A 24,600-nucleotide genomic window follows, 5' to 3' on the forward strand; every position below is an offset into this window, starting at 1 on the left:
TTTGGACAGTACAAATGCAGAGCGTGACATCTGGTGCAGAGCAGTGACAGCAGACAGAAGAGAGATGAGCAGATGGACTATTACACTCCCTTTGAATTGTGTTACTTCAGCCATTTGATCACGACTATTGTCAGTGATTGCTCAGACACTATCAGCGCAGTGTGACGAACAGTGTGGGTCAGACAGCTCAGTGTGAACACACAGAGGGCAGATAGAGGGATAAAGTGGCAGCTCCACACCACTGATCCCTAAAGCTACATTAAGAACAGTGAAGCAGTTTTATCTGGCTTTTGGTGAATCTTTCACTTAATGCTTCCTTTTCTATTTTAGCTCTGTCTCTTTGTCCTGTTGTTGAAACTTATCATAGTGTACTCAGATATATCCCGATTCTATCTGTGTATGGTTAAGACAGACGACAGTTCACACTCTGAATGTGTCATGAATCATAGAGAGGCCGCACGTCATTATATATTAGTTTCTCACTCTTATCTAAATTGATATGGGACATGTTTACGATCATCTCTAACACCAGTCTGTAAGATTCAGGAAGTTTTACTCTTTCTCTGACAGTATACTACAAAAAATATCCCATAGATGAACCTGTTTTTATTCATCTTTCAAAAAAATGAGAAAAAATAACTGCAATGCATTCAACCTCTTATCAGTCAGACCCAAGCTATTGTTTTTTGTTTGTTTGTTTTTGTTTTTTAAATGTTGGAGAGTTGAAAACAAAGCAGAGATTAATTTTAAGCCTAAAAACTTTGCCACCCTGCCCACAGGCCACACCAGGACCAGGAGCTTTCATTGATTTCATGACAACAATCAGAGTCAGTCAGAGTCACTGCTCACAGTGTGGCACACAGTACATGTCATGGTAGCTTGTTAATGATAAACAGTTTGCCAGTTTGCAAGTAGAAAAGAAACTTTTAAATTCACAGTCAGTCTCGTCTTCAGCCTGAAAAGATGTTTGACCAGACATGTGCCAACTATCTGGAGTTATCCAGAGAACATATCTGAGTAAAACCCAGAACCACCTCCAATATGCAACACTGACTGAAGTAAAAAAGATTTTTACTACCTTTATTGACCAGAGTTATCCAGCTCATTAAACCTACTTCCTGGAACAGACCACTGAAGTCTGACTATTTACTAGACTGAAGCCAGAGTCTCATCCCAGGGGTGAAACTGGGACCACTGCTGAGGAGAGTAAATTGTGTTTGATCATACAGCAGAGCCGGAGAGGAGTGCTGCAGGGGCTGTGTACGGATAAAACCACATAAACAAAGCTCAAACATCTAAAATCAAAATCTTGTAGACATCTGGGTTACACACAGGGGTTTATTCAACAGTATTTAAATGTCTATATATTTTAACATGATATAGCTGAGAAATATATTCATTAAAATTATCTTTAAACATTGCCTTAGTGTAACCTAGATAACTACAAAGCTTAGTTTTAATGTTGACATCTGGATTTCTTTTGACACAGCAGGTGTTTACTGCATGACCTCAGGTACAGACTGTGTTTGGGAGTTTTGTTCTGGGGGCTTACAAAGGTGACATCTGGGACATTCACACAGCACTAAAACTGTGGCCACATGTGTCTCTAAGCAGCTCTGAATCTGTCTCAAGTGATCCATCTCAATCACAGCTGTTCAATCATCCCAGACACTTTTTTATAGAAAAAGCGAGAAACAGTGCGTGGGCTGCCTGTCTGCAGTCATTGCCGCTCATATACTTCAGCTCTCCTGACATTTCCTCCTCTTTGCGTCTGTCCTTTGGCGGAGGGAGAAGAGCACTGAAGAGATTAGATATCGACTGGCATGCATCTGTCGAAACCCTCATACCTTTGTCTTCTTAAATGGGCAGAACTTGTAACAGATTAGAGTTTGTAGATGAACTGTAAGTGCTTCCAAAAATGAAAGGGGATGAACATGTGGAGTGTGCTAAAGTCCATACAACATATTTATCTTAAGTTTGAGACCTTCACTGGAAATGATTAAACTTTAATTGGACCCCTTGGCTCTTTTACTTTTCATTGTACATGTGCTCATTATTATCTGTGCAGCTTTTAACAAGTAATTTCTTGATCTCTTTTACTAGTTTAGCAGTCTACTGTACCTTTCATTAAACATTATTTTCTCCTCCAGCTATCCTGACTGCCTCTTTCATTTCACTTCTTCCTCTTTCCTCTTTGGTCTTCCCCTCCTCCTCATCTTCCACATCTCCCTCACAAATTCTCTGCTGCCACATTTTGTCTTTCTTTTCTCTTATTATTTTTCTTCACCTATGTCCTCTCCCTGCCCAGCTCCCAAGCTCCACTGCAGCTGTTCACCATCAGGGGTTCCCATCAGCCAGTCCATGCTGCCTTTTTGTGTTATCACATCTGAATAAGTAGATGAGACTCACAAATCACAGAGTTTGTGTTGTCAGTGGTTCAGCATAGAATAAGCTGATATCGACTGTTTTCTGGTGAACTGATTCACAGCCATGATCTTCAGTGTATGATGTCTTAATAAAAAGGTCACCACATTTATCTAACTGACAGAAACACTCCAGAAAGCAGATCATTGTAACCAAGTCGTGGACCTCTGAAGTCACATCATATACTTACATCTTCTATGAACGGCCCTCACTTTGAAATATGTGGAAATAAATGAATAGAGCGAGTCACATGAGTCCACTTTAAACCTTTCATAAGCTAATAATGTCTTTGCACCAAATGGATACACAGCTATTATCAATAAATCAAACTTTATTTGTATAGCACTTTTCATACAAGATAGTGCAGTTCAAAGTGCTTCACAGATGACTATATTGTGTCATACAATGACATTGTAATGCTTTTGGAATAATATCTTTAAATATTAAATAGTATTAAATACTGTATTTACGGTCTTGCAGAGGTGCAGAAATGGCAAAACCAATCACTGGTATAAGTAAACCTCTTAAAGACAATCAACTTTTTAGCCTTGTTAACATGTACATATGGTGACATTTTTATAATACAAGACATATCATGAGCAAAAAAAGTGAGTATTTCCATCTTGGAAATGCAGAGAACCAATAACAGTCTCATAAAACAGATTCATACATCCATGGATTCATGGATGGGCAATATAAACCTGAAACCTTGTCAGTACAGAAAGCAAGAGTTTGCATTAGCACAACCACTAAAACTGTGTCAGCCACTGCCAGTTACAAGCTAACAAACGCCATAAACAAATGAGAGATGCTAATTGCGCTAACTATTCTGATATATCTGCTAGTAGCTAGTTGCTGCTCCTCATCTGAGTCTGGGTCTGACTGAGGCTCAAACATATAGCTGAGTCTCTGATGTTTCCTCTGCTAACTATCTGGATACACACTTCGCCTTCATCGGTTACTGAAGCCTTACTGAAGCCCAAGAGTTTGCATTAGCACAGTTGCTAACACTGTGTCAGCCACTGCCAGTTACAAGCGAACAAACAACATAAACAATTAACTATGCTTATTGTTCTAATACTTATTCTAGTTGCTGATTTTGGTGCAAAACAAACTCCTCAAAAACTCCAGAGTCTGGAGGCTGAGTCGCTCTGATGTTTCCTCCTCTAACCATCTTGATGCTCTGCTGTTTAACCTGACAGCCTAGCGTGAGCAGGCTCCTCCTCCTCCTCCCCCATGTGGTAAAACCATGTTAAAGAAAATTAATTACAGCAGCGTATTTTACACAGTTTAAAACATGTCTGGAGGTTATATAAACATAATATAATATCATCTTTAAATTTAATAAGACCAAATTCACTAATTCTGGCTCAAAAGAACTGAATAAACATCCTCATTACTGATGACAGAGGAGACTGAGGAGCATAAGCAACATTTAGAGCTTAACCACTGTCTTTTACAGAGGTGATTTATCACAGAATATTCCTTGTTCTATATGTATATTAAACCTTAAACTCAATAGAAAACATTGAAGGCTTTTAAGGAGGAAAATTATGAAGTTATGTTCCCTAAACATCAATAATAACTCTAATAACTCTGTCCTATATGTTGATACATGTCTGGAAAACTTTGCACCACTGCTTCTCTTTCAAAACACATTGATCTGCTGAGCATGAACAACATCTTCATGATGCAACTGACAGCAGTGACGTGCAGTGAAACCAGACACGTTGAGTGAAAACTGAGTGTCTAAGCCTGACTGACTGATCCTGCCTGAGCACACTAATGACTCACACATCCAGACCGCATCTAATAATCCCTCCACCACACACTGATGTGTTAAAGTGCATCATATGGAGTAGCCCCAAGCTAAGATCAATGTGAAGAGTCATACCATGTGTATCAGACCAGCGGGAACTCTTTCTGATTCTTGTCATCAGGTTTTAACAAAGAATTCCCGCTGGCAGGAGACAGGGAGCTCACAAAAACCAATCCATTATATGAGCCTGAGTCTGTAGAGTCTGGAAAAGAGCGACTCATAACATCTGGTCTGAAACAGTGTTGAACTGGTGAGCTACTGAAATCCACATAGAAAGGCTCATGGCTACAATTATTTAATTACTGGTGTCATTACAGGAACAGAGAAAATCCTCAAATTTCAGTTTCACTGGAAGCAAAGCATTTATGCTTGATTCAGATTTATTAAACTCAAATGTTTTCATTATCTCTTATGTCTGTTGAACAGCACCTGGTGAAATCACCTGTATCACTTAATGATTTGCACTCAGGGGTCTACTCTATGTTAAGGTGCTCTAGTGTTTTGCCCCGAGTGTTTCCTGTCAAACCCACACCCACCCACACTAATTTGGGCTACTTTCTATCGAATTCATGTGGGCTCATTGCATATCTACACATCCTGAGGAAAGCAAGTATGCTGATATGCACTGGTGTATTTTTAGCCACCATTTTGGTCCAGACTGAAATATCTCAGGAGCTTTTAGATGCCATGAAATTTCATACAGACATTCACAGTCCACAGAGGATAATTCACACTGACTTTGGTGATGCCCTGACTTCTCCATGAAGTGGCCATTTTTGTATTTTACCGAAATCTCTCAACAACTATTGGATCAATTGCACAGAAATTTGGTACAAATATTCATGGTCCCCAAAGGTTGAACTACAATAACTTTGGTCTTATGATCTTTCATCTAGCACCATCTTCAGGTTAAAATGTCAGTTGTCCAATGCTTCATGACCAAAATACTTGAAAAAAAAAAAAATGTTAGCATGTTAATGTTAGCATTTTGCTCTAAGTAACACTGTGCCTCAGTACAGCCTCACAGGAAGGTCCTTTAATTGTTAAGACAATGTTAGACAAACAGTACTCCAAACTGGATAAGGCTTTAAAATAACAAGAGACGAGCCTGCAAATCATATATCTTTTCTCTTTGCATAGTTCATGGAGAACTGACAGCCTGATCTCCCCAAAGTGTCCTGAAATGAGCACAAAAACATTTCCTCAGCAGAAAGTACTACAGAGAGGAGACGGGTCTAGACACAGAGAAACGGAGCAGTGAGTGAGGGGATTTTGGCCCTCAGCTCTGACAGCTCAGCTTCAACTGCCATCTTGTTCAAAAAAGTTCATGACTCTGAATGAAGTGTGGTTTTTAATACATTTTTTTTAAGCAATGACTAAACCCTTAGACCCTGAACCAAAGTCCTAATGAGAGTTTTGGGAGTTTCGACGTCACCTGATAAGATCACAGACCAGTATCCTGATCACCCAATCTGACCCATAATCCTGTTAAATATTTGAAGGGATTCATCTCTGGCTCAGTGAAAGCCGAGAAAGTCCGAGCAACATTTAAATTCATTCATATCACTGGCCACTGAATCTGTAGATCTTTCGTTCAGAAACAAACCTTTACAGGATTATTAAGAATGAAAACAAAGATCATTTATGTATGTGTTACAGAAACAAATGGACATAGCGTCAGTGTAACATAATATTTAAGGATCAAAACATTAATGTTCCTGTTAGATCTGCTGATTTTAGAGTGTATTTTAACACAGAATAAATTACACATGAGATCTGTAAGCTGCGTTCTGTCAGAGCCTCTGGATGATTTACTGAACCACAGTGTATTTTATCTGTTTACCTGCCAACCTGTCTGTTCGTTCCAGGAACCTCAGCGTTAAACGTTCATTGTCTGTTCCCTGTTCTGCTGTGCTCTGTTTTATTCAGCAGTTATAACAAAAGGCTAGTCTGTACGACAAAGCTCCTCTGCGATCTGTTGAACGGTGATCTCAGTGCTGCTGAGAGCGGGTCGTCACTCGGCGGCGTGACGGTGACTTAAACCACAAATGTGGGTCAACTATAACCAATCAGTTTAATCTCATTGAGTGAGAGATATGAGCTTCCTGGACACAACTGTTGAGGTTAACTGAGGCTCTGAAAATCAAATTACTTTATCAACCTCTGACTATAAGTGTTGGAGTTCCACCTGAACACACCGCTGTCTGTCAAAGGTCTTTTTTTAATCAATATATAACTGTGACTTCTTTTTTTTTTTACTTTAACTGTTGCTTCTTTAGTCATAAATATTGAATGTTACAGAGAAACAGTTGAGATTGGGGGCTTTATTACAGTACGCAAAGTGAAAATAAGTAAATATAATACAAATATACATCAAGGATAAAAGTTGATTAAAAAAGTTTTCACTTGTCTTTTAGCTTCACTTTTCTGTTTCTTCCTTTTTATGTGGAACTGAGGAAACATGTGAATCATTTGCCTTGACTGGGTCTGGTGACAGGGAGCTCTCTTGTGTGCAGAGCCATCTTTTTGTCCATATTTGAATTTTTGGTGTTCTCATATCTCAGCATTGTGTTATGACTGTGGCAATCTCAGTAACTATAGTTAATATGCATAAAAATGGAGAAAACATGTATTTTCCAGTTAATGTGGTGGAGATGAGAAAGCATGGCTCTTCAACTTGCAGGTGCGTGCTCTGATTTCAATGAGACATTTTTTAAAATAATTTCTCCAAGATAAACATGAAAACATGTGTTTTATGACTGTGCACTGTCCAGAAATATCCCCAAAACAATGGTCACAAAGGAAAAAAATCAATGGAGTATGCGTTTGTTCCATCTGTGTTATTGGATGTCAGTATGCAGTGTGTGTGTGTGTGTGTGTGTGTGTGTGTGTGTGTGTGTGTGTGTGTGTGTGTGTGTGTGTGTACTGCAGTTCAGTTGCCAAACATGAGCAGTAGCTGACAGTCACTTCCACAGAAAATGTGCAGTTTGTATTTATAAACGACACCTACTCAAAACCCTCAGAGCCTTCTCCATTTGTCCTCTGTGCCATTTGTATGACAGAGTGGCTGCAGTGACTTTGTAGTCTGTGCCAACAGATACGATACAATTACTAGAATCTGGCTCAGCGGGGCGATTGATAATGTGGAGAGAGCTCTGCAGGAGTCACATCACAGAGAAACAGATGGGCTGTATTCTTGCTTGCTCCTTTATCCTGACTCCTAATGTGAGACAACATCTGAGTGTGTATTCATACCAGTCAGAGCAGGTCTGTGTGAACATGAGGGAGAATACGGAAGAACAAGTTTTCGACCTCGTGCTCAGAACAAAAGCATGATATTAGGTGTTATTGGAGTTTAACAGTGCTTTCTGATAACATGAATGTTAACTCATGATCATCAAGCACACATTGTGAAAAGCATGATGTTGGCAACCAAGCTACAAATTTTATCATTCATACATTTTTCACTGCCATTCTTATATATTTTTTTAAAATCTTCCTCTTCCTTTTTAGTATCTTTCTTTCAGTTTTTGTGTCCCCCAATACGATGAAATGAATTTACTGTAAGCCACTGCATCTCTCTCACCCTATGTTTGTTTGTTCCCTCAAGCACATCAGCATCTCTCTCTCTCTCTCTCTGTCTCCCTATCCCTGATTTCCTTCTCCCTGTTCTCTCTTTTCACACAGACTCTCAGTGCTGGACCACCCAGGGACCTCTCCCCATCTCCCAGCTGTCGTTGCCTCATTTCAGGTGTTTTGGATATGGATCTTCATCCTCCAGGCGTTCCAGCCTCCTCTTCCTCCTTGTCTCTCTCTCCCTCTGTGTTTTGGTGCTTTTCTTCTATATGTGTGAATGATGTGCTTGGTTTTGTGTCTTCATGGTGGACAGGAGGTTGTTTGGCTCAGATCCTATCTGTTTGTTGACCCCTGGAAGTTGCTCTATGTCTCGTCTTAGACCCTATTCTTCATTAACACTCATAATCTTTATGTTGTCATCCTGTGCTTCTACTTTGTTGCTCTGTTCTGTACATACGACATCTAATGTCCGTCTGTCCTGGAAGAGGGATGGAAGGTCTAAGGACGGAGGGTGTCATAATGCTGTACACATTGTTAAGCCCCTTGAGTCTTGTTAATTAAACAAAATAAATAAGCTACATTTCTGGGTTAAATGTTTTTATAAAACTGTGTTAAGTGCAAATACAGCGTTTAAGAACAAAACAGAAGCAAGTGAGTCAAAAAACCTTAAACGGCAGCAGTGAGCAGAGGAGAGAAAAACAGAAACAGCAGAGTGGGCAAACTGGCTTGTTTTTATGTGAAAAACAGCAGTTGTTATTTACTCCTCAATGGTCCCTGGCGATTTGGGAAAATGAGGAAGCCCAGGTGCCTGTCAACAGGCCAGACTTTGATCAATGAGCCTCTGGGTAGCAATCCCACTTTTCTGTTGTCTGCGTGGTCCGCAGTTGGTTCATTTCGTATTTGAATCTCATGTTTATTAAAGTGGGAAACAAGGAACTGCCTTCTCTTTTCTCTTCTAACCCAGCACAGCAGGGTTGTTCTACTGGTGTGGGCACACAGTCATATATCTAAAATAAGTACAAATAAATGGCTTGCTTTGCCTTTTAAGTGCTTTCCAGCTGTGCAGCCAGAAATAGTGCAATGTAGAGCCCATTTCCACTTCACAGAGCAGAAACACTGACAGTTTCCACTGTATGTGGACCTGCAGCCTGGATGTGCCACAGAAGCACAAGGCCTTAATATTTTAAATAGACTCTGTGAGGATCAGCAGCTTTTTATGGAGCGAAAATTAATTTAAGAATTGTTTATTTTACAAGGACAGATACAAACACAAGGACGGTGGAGGCACATGTCTGTTGCATTATGTTTTGAATTATCTTTAGATTATGTCAGTTAGTTTATTAGCTGTCCTTGGACCAGGTGGATGCACAAACACAAGAGGTTTGGTGCTCAGCAGCGTTTGATAATTAAATTAATATTATTTGCATGGTGTCTGCTTGGTTTTGAACATATCATTGACATTATATTATATTACAATAATTCTATAATTTTTAACTTTAGGTGCAGGGTATTTGATCTTATGTATAATTAAAAACACATATTAGACTCCACTGAAATATGGAACCCAAAGTACAGCCCCAGTGCAACAAAAGTGAGTACACCTGTGATCGCTGTAACAAATCTGTTTATGTGTGATTTCCAATTAAGGCAAACTGCATGAACAAGGTCATAAAAGAAGCTGTGAACACCACAGCTTCTTCAATTCAGGCCTGGGTTGTGTCTAATGCAACATTACTCACATGGTAAGGAACTGAATGAACAAGCAAGAAACCAGATTGTTAGTCTTCATAAAGATGAGTGAGTTTACATGAGCAACAGTGCTGCAACACAGCAAGAGCCATACAACAAATGACAGAAGCCAGAGGGACCGTCCTTGAAAATGACACCGTGCACAATTTGCTATTTACAAAAATCTTGCATTGAAAAACAGGTTAGTGCCTCTGACTTGGCACAAGGCTTATCTGTGGAAAGTGGTGCTCCAGTATCAGCGTGAAGGACCCTGTATGAAGTCAACCTCTACAGATGGTGTCGAAGAAAAAAACTGCACAAAACTGAAAGAATAAACTTTGCCAAAGAGCAGGAATAGAAGCCTGATGAATACATTGGCAGCACATCCTTTGGTCAGATTAAACCAAAATAAATTAGTTTGGATCAAATGGGGTCCAGCACATTTAGTGTGGACCTGGCCAGGACTACCACAGTGACTGCACAGTGCTGACTGTTAAAAATGGAGGTGGGGGCGTGCTGAAGTGGAGCTGCATGAATGCAAAAGGTTTAGAGGATATGACATTTATAGATAGCACTATGAATCCAGGTTTGTTTACCCAAATACTGCATGAAAAGATGACTCCTGCTCTCAGGCAACTTGACAGGAGATGAATTTTCCAACGTGACAATGATCCCAAACACAAACACCAGAAATCACATCAGAGTTTGTTAAGAAGAAAATAGTGAAAACTATGACCTGACCAATTATATCCTCTGACTTGAATCCAATAAAAACCACTGGGGTATTTTAAAGTGGAAGGTAGAGCAACAAAAGCCTCCAGCAATTAGCAGCTGAACAGAATCAATGAAGAAAAGGCTGAACATCTCTCCACAGATTTATCAAAGACTGGTCATATCTGTCATGAAAAACAAAGGCAGACAAACAAAATATCAAAAAAATAAATAAATAAAAGAATTGATTCTCACTGATGAAGGGTGTACTGACAAATGAAAACAAATGAAATAGTTTCAAATGGACAGGATTTATAATTATCTAACATTGTAGAGATACTGACCACTGGTGCACTCAGTTTTGTTGTGTATTTTATATTTTAGAAAAATCCGTCAAGCAAATGTTTTGACTGATCAGACTTTACTATGTAGTGATTGTACAAAGTAAAGATGAAACATAACTGACAATGGTGGTGGTGCTCACTGGAAATCCTTTGCACTAAGTGTCCCCTCATCATAAAATGTATAATTTTTATTTCTCAAACATGCAGCAAATGGTTCATGACTCATGGCAATGTAAACGGGTCATTGGTGCAAATCCTGGTTCTGTTTTAATAATACTGTTGAAGCTGTGCTTATTTATCTTTAAAAAAATCATGGATGGTATGAAGACATTAAATGCTGCAGCTAATACTGTGAATATCTGCCCTGTCTCTACGTTTAACATCCATGTAGTTTGATATCTTGGATTTTTATAATTCGTCTGTGTTAAATCAGGTTTTGATGTTTCCTTCAATGGCAGCACCGAGTCCTCAAAGGACAGTAGATCTCCTCTTCTATTTATACTTCATTATATTAATCTAATTTATTCTTATCAGCAGCTATTTGACATGTAAATTGTAACAAATCCTGTTTAAATGTTTTTTTCTCTTCTGGTCTTTTATTGTATAAACAACAGAAACAACTACAGCTCTGGAGATAATTCCTTTATCACCTACAATCTCCCAGAAAATTGCCATTATTATGGTTTATTATTATTATTCTGCAATCACAGCAAATAAGACAGAGGAGAGATGCTGAATCTGTAGAGGTCACTGCTCCAGGTATCACTCTACTTGAAACCAATAATTACCACTTAACAACAAGTCCTCCGACCTAAACGACAATATACAGCAGGTCATTTGTCTGGACTCTCTGATATGACTCATAGAGCGGCTCCTGAATTAGTGCCCCTACTGACAGCAGGAGATGTGCCACAGATAAACTGTTAGAAATCAAAGTTACAAAATAAATAACTCTTTTATGATGAATGGTTTAGTGAAGGTTTGGTTAGGTTTAGGGAAAGGTGTTGGGTTAAAATAAGTCATAAGGTAGGAGGATGTTTGTTGATATATAAAAGCAACAACGTTCAACTGTTGGTTTGATACAGGTAACAATCAGCGGCCTCCTGAGATAACGTCCAGTGTTTTGTCATCCCTCCATCCACCCCGACCTCCTGCTAATTCTACCACTCCTACTCCTAATGTGGCCACTAGAGGGCTTTGTGACTTGAATGTAAACAACAAATGTTTTGGGGCATTTACAATAGCCCTGTTCACACCTGGCATTAAAATCCGTCTCCACATGTGTATGGAGTGACTACTTGTGATTGGATCTCACTTCCTCTTCATATACAAATAAACAGGTATGTGGTGCTGTTTTTAGCCAATCAGACAGACGGGTCCGTTATCAATGTGCTTCTGTGAATGTGTGTGTGGGTGAGTGAGAGAGAGACAGAATGGTATGGAGGGGTTGAGCGAATCTACTGCAGGTAACACACTATACTGACTATACATGACCGCCTCACACAACCCCACGTCAAATAACCTGAACTATCACTTCAATGCAATAAAATGGCGGCTGTACAGGTTGTGTCAGTTCAACCGTGACTCTGTGACAACATGCAACCTAACTTCTGTTCATGCTTTACACCTTATATCAGTAATTTACTGTATATAACAGGTGATTGGCTAAACCTGTTAAGCCAATTAAGTTTTGCATGTATCAGAGACATTTTTCAGTAAGAGAGAGTTGTAAGAGTGGAGATAAAAGGAACACAAAGTCTGAATGAAGCTTAAAACTGGCTTAATTTTGATACAGCTATGCATGGGAAAGTGGGAAAGCGGGAAAAGATATCGTACATAAGAATCATATTTAATGTTTCCAACTTGTTCAACATCTTGGTTCTTTTCATTGTATCTCTGCAGGCTACTGGATTACGGACGACCTTTGATGGGAGCTCAGAAATGGAGTTCCAGTATATTTTCCCATTCAAGAGAGCCTGTGGATACCTCAGTGATAGATTCACCAGAAATGATCCGGGGAAGCGTCATGTCCCAGACACTTAATACCATTGAAGGGGAAATGCTCCTTTATACATTACTTTTATGGTATTTCTGCTTTATTGCACCGCTCACAGTGAAAGAGGCAGAAAAATGGGCGAGAGGAAATGTAACAGAGGATCGAGGTCAATTTCTAACCTATTTCAGATTTTATTTCGTACCCTTTTATCCTTTTCCGTGAACTGGAGGTAAAATGAATCAAACTAAATTTTTGTTTCAGTGGTTTAACATACTTGCTGTGTTTGGACTCCCAAATATCTTTAACATCAAAGGCTGGTCAGCATCAGATATGATCAAAGATTCCTCATTCTCTTTTTATTAGTTGGCAGAATCCAGAGTTTGTTTTGAATCACTGAGTAGTTTTAATCCATGTTTGCCTTGATTTTGTATTTTAAACTGCTGCAACATCAAACACTTAATAACTCAGTTCCATGTCAGTGTCCTGACTGATAGCACAAAATCACTGACAATCAGTCGAGATGTTGTAATCCTCACTTTGTTAGCAGTTTAAAGGTTGTTACATTTCATTATGTTGCAATAATGCAACATTAAAACTAAATCTTTAAAAAAAATGTTTTCAGTGATAGACACACACACACACACACACACACACACACACACACCTTGTGGCTTGCCAAGTGTTTTCTTTGTCCCGATTTGTTTTGTGCTCTTTCAGCAGGATTGCTTTATCATCAGCGAGGATGGAAAATCACCTCTGTGCAAATTGAATACACTTGGCCTTAATCCATCTTCGTGTTTGGTACTCTCTGTATTCAGTTAGATACGGTCTGTGTGTGTACAGTGTTAATATGTGTGTGTATGGGTTTGAGTGAAAGAGGGAAAAAAGGAAAGGATGGATTTAACTTGCAGACTTCAGCTAAATCGTCTTAATTATGAGTTTACACATGTTTAATGAACTAACAACAATAAGAAAAGGAAGCAGTTAAATACATTTTACAAAATTTGAACAGTGTCCACTTCTGCCTCTCTGATTGTCTTCATGTGTTGACATCACAGCAGGTGTGACCTTTTTCCCTCGGCTTTAATTACATTAAACTGAACCAGGCAGATGTCAACAAAAGGGCACTGGGCAGGAATGACCTTTCTCCTCCTTTAGATTGCAGTGAGGGGCTGAGGTGTAATATGGGGGCTCTGAGTGACTAGACAAAGTCTGCCCTGGAGTCATCCAAACGTGCACACAGATATTCAAACACACACATTTGCATGTGAACCTTAATTTCCTTAATTTTTCTGGCTGTTTCTATCACTGTCCCCTGTTGCTGCAGAGCCACCTTTACACTCGGCAGAAATTGAACAAAGGTTTTCACAAGGCTTCCTGCAAAGCATTGTGGTAACATTTACACAGCCGAGCTCTCATTTTCTCCAAGGCTGAAGGGCAAGGCAGTGACATCTTGGAGGTGTGATGATTATAGAAGCCTGGGAGTGATATAAGCCATCCATCATCGTCATACTAGCCAGATGAAAAACCAGCATATAGACACAGACAGTGAAGGCAGTCAGCTGTAGGGTAAAGAGCAGAAGCGTAAGCACCAGTGTTGTGGACAGTTATGAGGAAGTGTCTCCTCCCGCTGAGCACTGACAATCAGAGACGTCTTTAGCTTGTGCGAGTCTGTGCCCAGAGGATGTTTGCGACACTATTTAGGATGCACAGTGGATTCCCTTATCACACAAAGACGGTGAACACTCAGAGTCAGCTCCTTCTTCTCCTCTCTTTTTGTGGCTGGAAAAAAAGTGTATTTATAAAAGGGACAAGGTGGTTTCAACAAAAGATGAATATTTATATCACATTTACTGATTTTCTGGTAATTATGATGTCAAAGTCCTGGTTCACTTTAACCCTGTTCTTGACAGTCATGTGATTATAAAAATAAAGATGTAGTCCAAGCTGATTCTGAATAATGTGTGATCACATGGGATAGAGTCATCCAACCCTCTTCAATCCAAACTATTTAAAGCACCTACAACCTATTAAAGGTTGGTCACATGGGGTTTTAAACAGAGTGATAAACTTAAAGATAACAGGATGAGAGATCATGTTCAAATCAACAAATTACATGGCTAAAAATACCACCCACAGGTTTACAGAGATAACCAAATTCCTCTAAGATGCCAGTATACTCACTTGTTTCCATTGAATCAATCAGGTTCCACACAACATCACTTTAACACATAGCAATGAAAACAATGCAATTTCTTTCATTTAGGCAGCATCTCCACACAGGTCACACTCACAAGTCACTAACTATAGATAGTGGCTCACAATTTATCTCAAGCATAGCTGTGAAGATGCATCGGCTCATTCCCCATCAGCAGTGTCCATAGCAACCAGGGGTCTTCAGAAGATAAGATGGACATGCTGGTGAAGGAGGTAAACAGCCACGAGACGCATACGGTGCTTCAGGCTCTCATGGCCACTTGGTTACATTAGTTCTTTTCTTGAAGGACACAAGTACATAATGTGAATTTATATGTGAAATGTGAGGTAATGTGTAAGATTAGGTTAGAGAGGTTAACATGGTATTGCTCATCACTCTTCTCCTTCATGCATCAAGTTTCAATAAATGCTTTTTTTTTGCCTTCAGCTCACAAGATTTCCATCACATGCAGATGCATCATTAGTTGTGTCACAAAGAGCTTAACTGGTGGAACACCATATGTCTAAACATAAAATGGAAAAGCCCATGCTTTGCCATCAAAATGTTTCTACAGGGTCAAAGACATTTACAGCAGCTCACATTGTCATGGACATACAGGTTCGTGATAACAGAGCCAGGCCTCCCACTCCTCAAACTCAGAAAAGTTCAGGATGTGCTGTGTTACTTAAACTACACAAAGGAAGATGGATTCATATGAAGCAGAAGATCAAGCAGAGGTGTTGTTGCCATAGATGAATGTTTTTAGTAAATTATATCATTAAACAATTAAGTAAAAAAAAATCCATTTAGAGTTTAAAAAAACAACTCGATTAGTTTTTATTAAAATTATATGCATACATCCATTAGGAGTGTTGTGCTTTATTTTGAAAGTCCTTTCTTCCTGAAACTCTCAGTGTGATTTGGCATACTTTTTCTACAAGGATGTTTGAATTCACAAGGTATGAAACCTACTTTTGCTGTGTTTTTACACTTGTGTTTGCTCTGGGGAGAAGTATCTGAGTCTACCACAAATTTCCTTTGGGAGAGCAAAATAGATATGACCATGCAGGGTCATATGTACAGGATCACCGTGTTACGCACAATCTGATGTCCTTTTAGAGGAGGATGTGTCTAATCTGAGAGCAGTGCAGCTTGCCTCCCTGCTGAGAGTTGAACCCAGGCCTCTGGAGACTGTGGGAGGCTCATCATCAACAGTGTTGCCATTTGCCAGTGCAAAAATAGAAACACTGGCAACAAGGCATGAATAAATCAACATTAACATCACGTTAATATTTACACGTTTTCTAAAAGTGTAGTTTTGATTTTACACTACGGCAGGGTAACCAGGGTTATTTTTGCTCTCCACATTTCCCATTAACTAACAACAGTAACAAGCCAAAGTGACAGCTCCATGTCAAGACTGAAAATTGTGCTTGCACCCAGTTATTTATCATTTAAGGTTAAGATATAAATCAACAGAATGCAACAACTCACCACACTTGCACCCAACAAAGATCAAATGATAAGGCCAAAGTGAGAATCAGTAGTTCAGGGTGCCAACAACAGCCTCAGAGACGTCAGAAACATCTCAATATCTGTGCAAATTACAAATATAATCTCCTGAGTTTATCACCTCAGTCTTCATTATGAATAGAATAGAAAAGTAAACTTCATTCATTTATGTTGACACCTGACATCTACTCTACTTGAACACCATCAATGCTCTTTATCTTCAAACACTTTTCTATTTTACACTGAGACATAAGCTTTGTTTAAATGAAGAACTTTTGACACATATCAAAACTTTTAAAACAAAGCAATGCAGAAATCCAGGATCATCTTACAACAGTGACTTACTGTACAATGGTTTCTGTTTGTGTGATCAACCAAAACATCAAAATAATACATTATTATTATTATTATTATTATTACTATTATCATGCTGTTGGTGTAGGTGTATAAATATGTAAATATATAATATGACACAACAATATAATTTATCACAATATTGCCATGTTATTATTATTAATAAATTATTATTACTAAAGTAGTAGTTGTAGTAGTATGAACATATGACACACCCAACACAATTCAATCTACAACCCTGAACCCCATATACATTTTGTCACGTCAACTGTCTGTCTATGGATTCCCCTCTCACAGTGTCTTCTAAGTCACTTTCTGTTGTCGTGTTTTTTCACTAATAAAGTAATAAAAAAATATAATAATAATATAATTATATTAATGGATATAGCCACTGTTCATGTCACGTCACGCTGGCCAAGCAGCACTGGAATGTGACCTGTGGTAAAGGGATGAATTCAGTATCTGCAGCAGGTTTATGTCGTTATTTTTTTAAATACAAAGGACCTGGTGTGAGACGTTATTGTTCACTGATGTGGATTATTTCATGTTGCCAGGTTTAAGTAACATGAAATTTAATAGCACATCTTTGTTGGACCCACAGCAGTTAGCTAGATCTTGTTTCTGTTGTGGATGTTTATATTTGCATATACTTACTTTCAAAATATACTGAAGGACATTGTTTACAGGACACATATTTTAATGATCTTGCCTTGGGCACTAACAATCCGAGAAACACCAGTGACCGTGCTGCTGATAGCAACAGGGAGAGTTATACAGAATAATTAGCTCCTTGGAGATGTGATATACAGATATGTTCCTGACCCATTTTAATGGCTACAGTATTTTGGCTCAGAATTTTAAATACTGACACTAATTTCTGAATATTACTCACCTATTTCCCGCCTACCCAAGTGAGTGTGTGCACACAAAGCGAACTGTCTGTGAATGTGGGAAGTTATCTATAGCAGCGCGGTGTCTCTGGCCTCCCGCTCATTCTGTCGAGACAGCGCCTGGCATTTGGCCCTGCAGGTGAAGCCAGGTGTCCACTGGAGCATCCAAATCAACAAAAGCCTGTCTGGTGCGAGGAAACACATCGCACCAGACAGGACGACGTGCTTTATTTAGATCTTTGTTTCCTCCACTGAACTCAGGACTCAAGTGTAAATGTGCTCGTTTGCACTGAAGGGTCCACTGCCTTCTGCTTATTCCAGTATTTCTAAATGATGAAATTCCAGTCTGAATACCTGGCTACCAGGCACTGAACCAGAAAAAAGGAGGGATGAATTGGGGCAAAACAAACAAAAAAACCTCTTTAAGCTCTGGAACTCAGGTTTGACAGTTTCCCAAAACGTATTCCTTAAACTGCACATCACAGCACAGAACAAGATGCAGTATTAAGTACTTCGTAAATATGAATTAAAGAAAAGAACTTGAGGGGAAAAGCAGAAACAGAAGCCCATGTCATATCATGGTATATTAAAACCTTTTCTGCCTCCTGTCTTTCCTTTCCTTCTCTTTTTAACAAAAGACACCTTCCTCGTCGCTAACAACACTCCAGGTCGAGATGCTCTGCTGAGTGTGTGCGTCTGTGTGGGCCCTCTGTAATAGGTGTCTGTGTAATTGGCTGGTTGATGGGCTGATCACTAACAGGCATGAGATAAGGGGCTCAGGGGAGGAGACGTCCAACCTCACTCTCCTTCTGTTGCCATCTCACCATGACACACACATCTGTAGGCAAACCAAACAAAGCAGCGCACGCCAAAGATGGATACGTTACCATCTAAACGTAACATCAGTGTGTATCTGGTTTATATCTGTAAATCAGTCTTTAATTCTAAAATAAGCCACTATAAGTCAGATGTGTGATATGTTGGCGAAGCTGAAAATGACATGTTGTCTTTGCTACTCTCCTTATCATAATAACAACAATAGCAAAAGATTGTTTTTGAGTAGAGAGCACTTTAATATCTGGAGGACACTGAAATTAACTGTCTTTAAAAGATTTACTCTGTGATTTTATCATAAAGACTAATAGCATCCTATTTCTTAAACTCTCCCTGCAGCTCCTTGCTGATGCTTTGGAAATCAATCAATGATTCATTCATTTCTTCACCACCAACTGCCACCTCTTAAAGAGATTAATACCATTATACTGAGACAATCAAATGGTACAGCTCGTTTTTAAACAGCTTGTTTCAGGCTTTGAAGAACATCAGTCACTGTGTTTACTTTTCAGAACTTGATGCCTATTTTAAAGGCATTAAAGTCTCATCACGACACATCCACCAAATAGCATATGTTCTTTCTAATTTGTTCAAACTCCTTCAAGCAGGCATTTCTGACAGCCCATATGGTGAAGAGGAAGAGGAATTTGATTAAGAATAGCCTAAAGTAGCAGGAAATGTAGTGTGTGTCTTGTCATTGTGACAGAATCACTAAAAAACTCTGTTAAATGAAATTTCACCACAGGTCAGAGATGCCTGTATCCTGGACTACAGTGAACAATGGATGTGAGGAGCAGATGTGATCCAAGAATACGGGTTCTAATCTGATTCTATCAAATCATTGATGGGCCCGGTGCTGCTACACCCTGATCCCAGATAGCTTTTTTTTTTTTTAATACATTGCATTAAATCTCCACCAGCTGTTCTGAACCTGACCCTGTGCTCCGACCTCTTTGTGACAACAGCAGGAGAACAGGATGTTTTTCCTCACAGGAACTTTTGTAAATTAAAAACAGTAGAAACTACAAAATGATATGCTTCCTTGAAATAATAGTTCTAATAATAATAACTGTGTGTGTACTGAATTCATAAAACTTCCCGTCTTATTGCTTGTTACTTGCTAATGATATGTTTAAAGTAGTACCCGAGTTACTAGGATTTTACTGGGTGGTATCAGAAGATTGCTGCAGCATTAATAACTGGTGCCCAAGGGGTTTGGGGTAGTTGCTATGGTGTTGCTCTTTGGATGTTGGGCAAACTAAAAAGGGCCTAAACCCCACAGAAGAAGCAGCTGTTTGCGTGGGTGCTGTGTAAAGTGGTCAACATTTCTTTTCTAATATTGTATTTGTAACACAGAGCCTAAAGTAATATAATGAGACAACTACTGTGTGAGTAATAAAAAACTTCAGAAGAGGAGGAATGACAGGCTGAGTGTGAGAGAGAAGAGTTATCGTCTGCCTGCCTGAGCAAGTTCACCAACAAAGAACAATTCTAATCTAAACTGTCACAGATTTTATTTGATCGATCAAAGTGTGTGAAAGATAGACTGAAGCGATACCTTGAGTCCTCCACACTCTGCTGCTGATCCCTGGTCCACTCCGGTGATGTATATACCCAAAGCATACTCTGCTCCGCCCCGGATCATTAGACCAAGAGACCGGCCGTCGTCCAAAACCAAGTTGACCTGTTAAAGACAGACAGAGGAAGTGAGGGTTAAATATTTGAAATAGTGTGAACCAGACGCTCCTTAAATATCAGCATTTTAAAATGATATTTGCAGTCTCAATTGTGCAGCTTGACAGGCTGCCAGATTTTCCCTTGGTGTCGATCTGTTCACAGTGAAATGGAGATGTGGGACACAATGCACGGAGAAAATGACAGCGCTGCTCTGAGCCAGGATTTGTCGGCAGAAAATAAGGAATTTCAGGAGCTACTTAGATGTGGTTACTCAGAGCCAGTAATGAGGAGGCTGAATCCATTCTGACTGGAGGAATGACTGTTTGAGTCGGTCAGTCAGTGTGTTTACAAGGCTCATCTTCAATCTGAAAAATAAAATACTTTTATTCATTTGTGTTATTGCTGCCACCATCATTGCAACTTGATTACAGAAGCTCAAATGGATTCATTTTCTCAAGATGCTGAGACAATATAGAAACATTCAAAAGAAAGCTAGATATTCAGTAAACACTGCAGTATTTAACTGGGGTGAGAAAAGATGTAATGGCATCTATCCAGCAGCGCATCGCTAACATTTACATCCAAAACGTTTCTCTTCTCTAGAGGACAAACAGCTTTGGGTTGAATGTTCAGAGGCTGTTCTTCCAAGACTGGCAAACAACCGCTAAGGCTTTTTTCCACCATCTTAAAAAACATATGTTTCAGTGCGTGTCACCTCAACAAGGACTCAGTAATGAGGCAGAAGTAATTTGCTGATAATCCATCTATTAGATTACGGGGTGAAGAGATTATAACCAAATCCTCATGGATTAATGACGACGTCCCCTCCTACTATTCTGCTTTCTTCCCCACTCAGACATGAACTTTTACAAAGTGAAATATGAAGCATTTCACAGAGGAGTGGACCTGACACATCCCTCTGAGAATCACTAACAAGGAGCAGGAGCAGCGCTTGACATACAGAAGAGGAAATGACCTTGACTGAAAGCATCAATAAAGAATCCTTCTCAGACTTTTAGGGTCTGCTAGACACATTACTGCTCAACATAAAGTCAGCACAGTTCTATCCCCCTGAAGAGGAGCCTGAACGTTTGCAACAGCTGCTGAAATCCAGCCTCAAATCCACACAAATGGAACTTAAAGATCATCATTTTAGCTGGAGCTGTGTCCTCATGTTACATGTATTAACAGATTTTTTTTTTTAATTGCTTGATTTGCTGTGATCAAGTCAGTTTTGCCAAAGGTAAATTCTTTAGATAATGAAAGATGACTGCTCCACATATATACAGTGGAGCGGTTATAGATATTAATCTCCCTTCCATAACTTGATCTATGAAAGACTTGGGCCTGTCTGTGCTCTGCTCTGGAGGCTAGAGTTTGATGAAGGGTTCATTTGTCTGAAAAACTGCTTACAGTATTTTAACCCACTGGCAGTGACTGTGGCAGGTATAATCTGCTCGTCTTTGTTTGCCTCTGGGTCATACCATCAGCAGTGTCCCTTAACGCTGCAGCTATTTGCTTTTCAGTAATCTATTCATGTCAGCGCCCTCATTGTTCATGACACATGCTGATGATTCCTAAATCTTTAAACACTTTATCTTGGAAGACTGAAGCATAGTTCTCAAAGATATAAACAGTTTGTTAAAATGAAGGTACCACCCAGAGTTCATTTTATGAACATCTCCACTCTCTTTCATTAATGGCTACTTGGATGAACTCAGCATTTCCAAAATATGCACATTTGGAAAGCAAAGAGGCCACACGAAAGTTTACATTGTCCACTGGGTGAGGTTCAGCACTGTGCCAAAATTGAAATTGTACTTTTTCTCTATCACAATGAGGCCTTTCATTACTGGGTTTGCTCTAATGCAGCTGTCTCTTGCCAAGATTGAAAAGGGGCATCAGTTGCACCCTGGCAGCCACAAGATGACACATATGCAAATATCTCTATGAAATAATGTCTGTTTCTTATTTTCCTGCTGCTGTAGGTTTGGCATCTGGCACAGAAATCTAACTTCCACTCAGTGCATATGGTGCTGCAGCCCTTTAATAACTGTCTGCTTACTGGCGGTGAGCCAGCGCTCAGTGGGAATACGAAGGCATTCATGTTCTCTTTGACATTTATGCACAACATGGAGACTAGTTTTAATTACCAGGTTCATCCTTCTTTTATTGGCAGCACAAAGCAGCTCTTAAGGCTCATCGTGTTCCCTGGCATCATGGGATCGATTCAATATAACATGATCTTTCTCTCCCAGTGGTCCACTGTCTGTTTTGTAAGCAACTGAATGTGAAGCAGACTTTCGTGACAAGTGCATTTCATCACAGACAGGATTCTTGAATTATATTGTACAAGTTATAAAGAGTGAAATCACTGTGTGTATGAACAGCTAATGTTACGATAGCCAAGAGCAGCACTTGTACCTATAATAACAGTCTCGGCAGGCAGAAGAGGCAACTGCAGAAGCTTTGGACGGCGTTTCTAGCAATCAAAGCACCAAAGGCATACATTTAGTGTCAGCCTGTTACTATCTGACATAAAAGAACTTTGAATGCTTTTGTTGCTGATGTGACAAACTTCATGGGACGGGGTTCTACACATTCACAAACGAGTGTGCAGTGAGCAGACTGCAGATTCTCCACAAGCTGTTCTGTCAGTGTCAGGACAGTTTGACACATGCCAGCCTACATCAGCTGCAGTAATAGGAAAGTTATAGCAGCAGCAGTTTTGACCTTCAGGTTGCTGTGTATCAAAGACACTGTGTTGTAGTTTGTTTAATGCAGAGCACAGGATTTTTTTTAATAGCCCTTTTAACTGCGATTCCAATAGAAAGTAGATTGAAAATGTCCAGAAGACACAGATTTTCTCTCTGCGTCAGCAGCAACCAGCTGAAAACTTCAGGTAGTTCCCCTTTACATGCACAAACAGACGAGCTTTACCTCTTTTTATTCTAAATGACATATTCACTCAAAGAAGCTCAATATCAGAGTTTGATATTTACTTCTTATTGAATATAGGAGTAAAACAGCTATAATAGGAAAACTATCTCCAGGACTAATGTTTTGAAATGTTACCTGCATGACATTAACTACAGCCCATTAATGCAGCCGAAGCAGTCAAGATTAATGTGAAGCTTTCAGCTGCTGAAAAATTGAAAGTTGTAGTGTAATAAATCTTTAAACCAGCTCTGACAGCTCCTTCCCTGCAAGTCCTGAGGTGAGAGAGGGTGGAGTTTTAAGGGAGTTAAGGTCCAATTACTGTTATTTTTTCAGTTGTTGATTTTTTTTTCAATGGCTGCTGTATTTTCTCTATTATTGAGTCTAACTATTATAATTTACTCTCCCTGACTATCACACTCGGCCTGGTCAGACATGTTGAAACCAAATCATCACATGGCTTTCTGACCCGCCGAAGTACTTTACTTTACCACTTTAAAATGGCAATAGACATGTTTTTTGATTTAACTCACAATTATAAAGTTAATGTTAATTGCACAGTGTAATGGCTATGGAAGCAATGACACCTTTGGCGTTTCGATTGGTTTGGGAAATGAAGTGTGTCTGCCCTTGTGCATGGCTCAAAACTGAAAGAGGATAGTGCTTCTGCTTTCACTGGTAGCTTTCTGCAGGCAGTGGAAATGGCAATTAGTGGAACAACCAGAGTAACTGTGGAAATTCTACTTTGCCAAGGAAAACGAGCCGAAGCATGAACACAGCACACTCTCATGTGCACCGTGAACATCATGCACACAGAGAGGGCTGGCAGAGTATGATGGCTCCGAGAGCTCAACGCACTGCAACTTCGGAAAACACATGCAAATAGACAAAACGCATACAAATTCAGAAAACATCTTCATGAATTTGAAAACACAAAATACTCACAACACAACGGAAGTGTTTCCAGGGGACACAAAGAAGTTGTGTTTTGTCTATTTGCATGTGTTGAGCTCTGAGGGCCACCGTAGTAAAGTGACTGGCAGGGTCCACTGATATGACAGCCCTGATGGCCAAGAGTGCTCCAGAGTTTGAAAGGGTTACAAACATTCATTGGGCCTTTTTTCTACTAGATCAGTAATTAACTAAACCCGAATGCTTATTAACACAAACAGGTGTTTGCCTTTATCATAGCACTGAGATCAGGGTTTCTTATAGTTGTTCCTTGGTTTGGACAGCAGGCTGACAGTGGTAACCATGTTGTGATCCAACAGTAATACCACTTAGAAACACTAGGGGTGGAAAAGTTGAAATGTTTTCTGTTTGCACTTTAAAATCAATTAAAACTGGGGTTTGCATTTATAACTGAAGCGTTATTCTGCAAACAAAAGACCTATTTGTCTTCTCAAATATACAGGAAATGGTTTTGGTGGATAGTTTATAGGAGATTTCATGTTTCCAAAACAACCGCAATGTTTTTCCAGAACAAAAAATGGCCGTGTCAGGCAACTGACTGAGGCAAAAGTTGAGGGATGGTTTTCCCTTCAATTCATTTTATACATAAAAACATTAGCAAGTCATACACAAAAAACATGCTCCTGTAG

At 39.5% G+C, this 24,600-nt stretch overlaps 1 protein-coding gene across 3 annotated transcripts in view; it reads right to left on the reverse strand.

The window, feature by feature from the left end:
• Nucleotides 1-24,600, reverse strand: part of whrna (whirlin a) — a 154,671-nt gene that overhangs the window by 54,562 nt on the left and 75,509 nt on the right. For all 3 annotated transcript variants that reach the window (XM_071465414.1, XM_071465415.1, XM_071465413.1), the window contains one exon: nt 19,944-20,069. In XM_071465414.1, the coding sequence (XP_071321515.1) occupies nt 19,944-20,069 (126 nt within the window). The remainder of the gene's footprint in view (nt 1-19,943; nt 20,070-24,600) is intronic.

Source organism: Trachinotus anak, unplaced genomic scaffold (assembly GCF_046630095.1).
Source record: "Trachinotus anak isolate AG129_WGS33_773 ecotype Australia unplaced genomic scaffold, CSIRO_AGI_Tana_v1 ptg000028l, whole genome shotgun sequence".
NCBI classification, from domain to species: domain Eukaryota; kingdom Metazoa; phylum Chordata; class Actinopteri; order Carangiformes; family Carangidae; genus Trachinotus; species Trachinotus anak.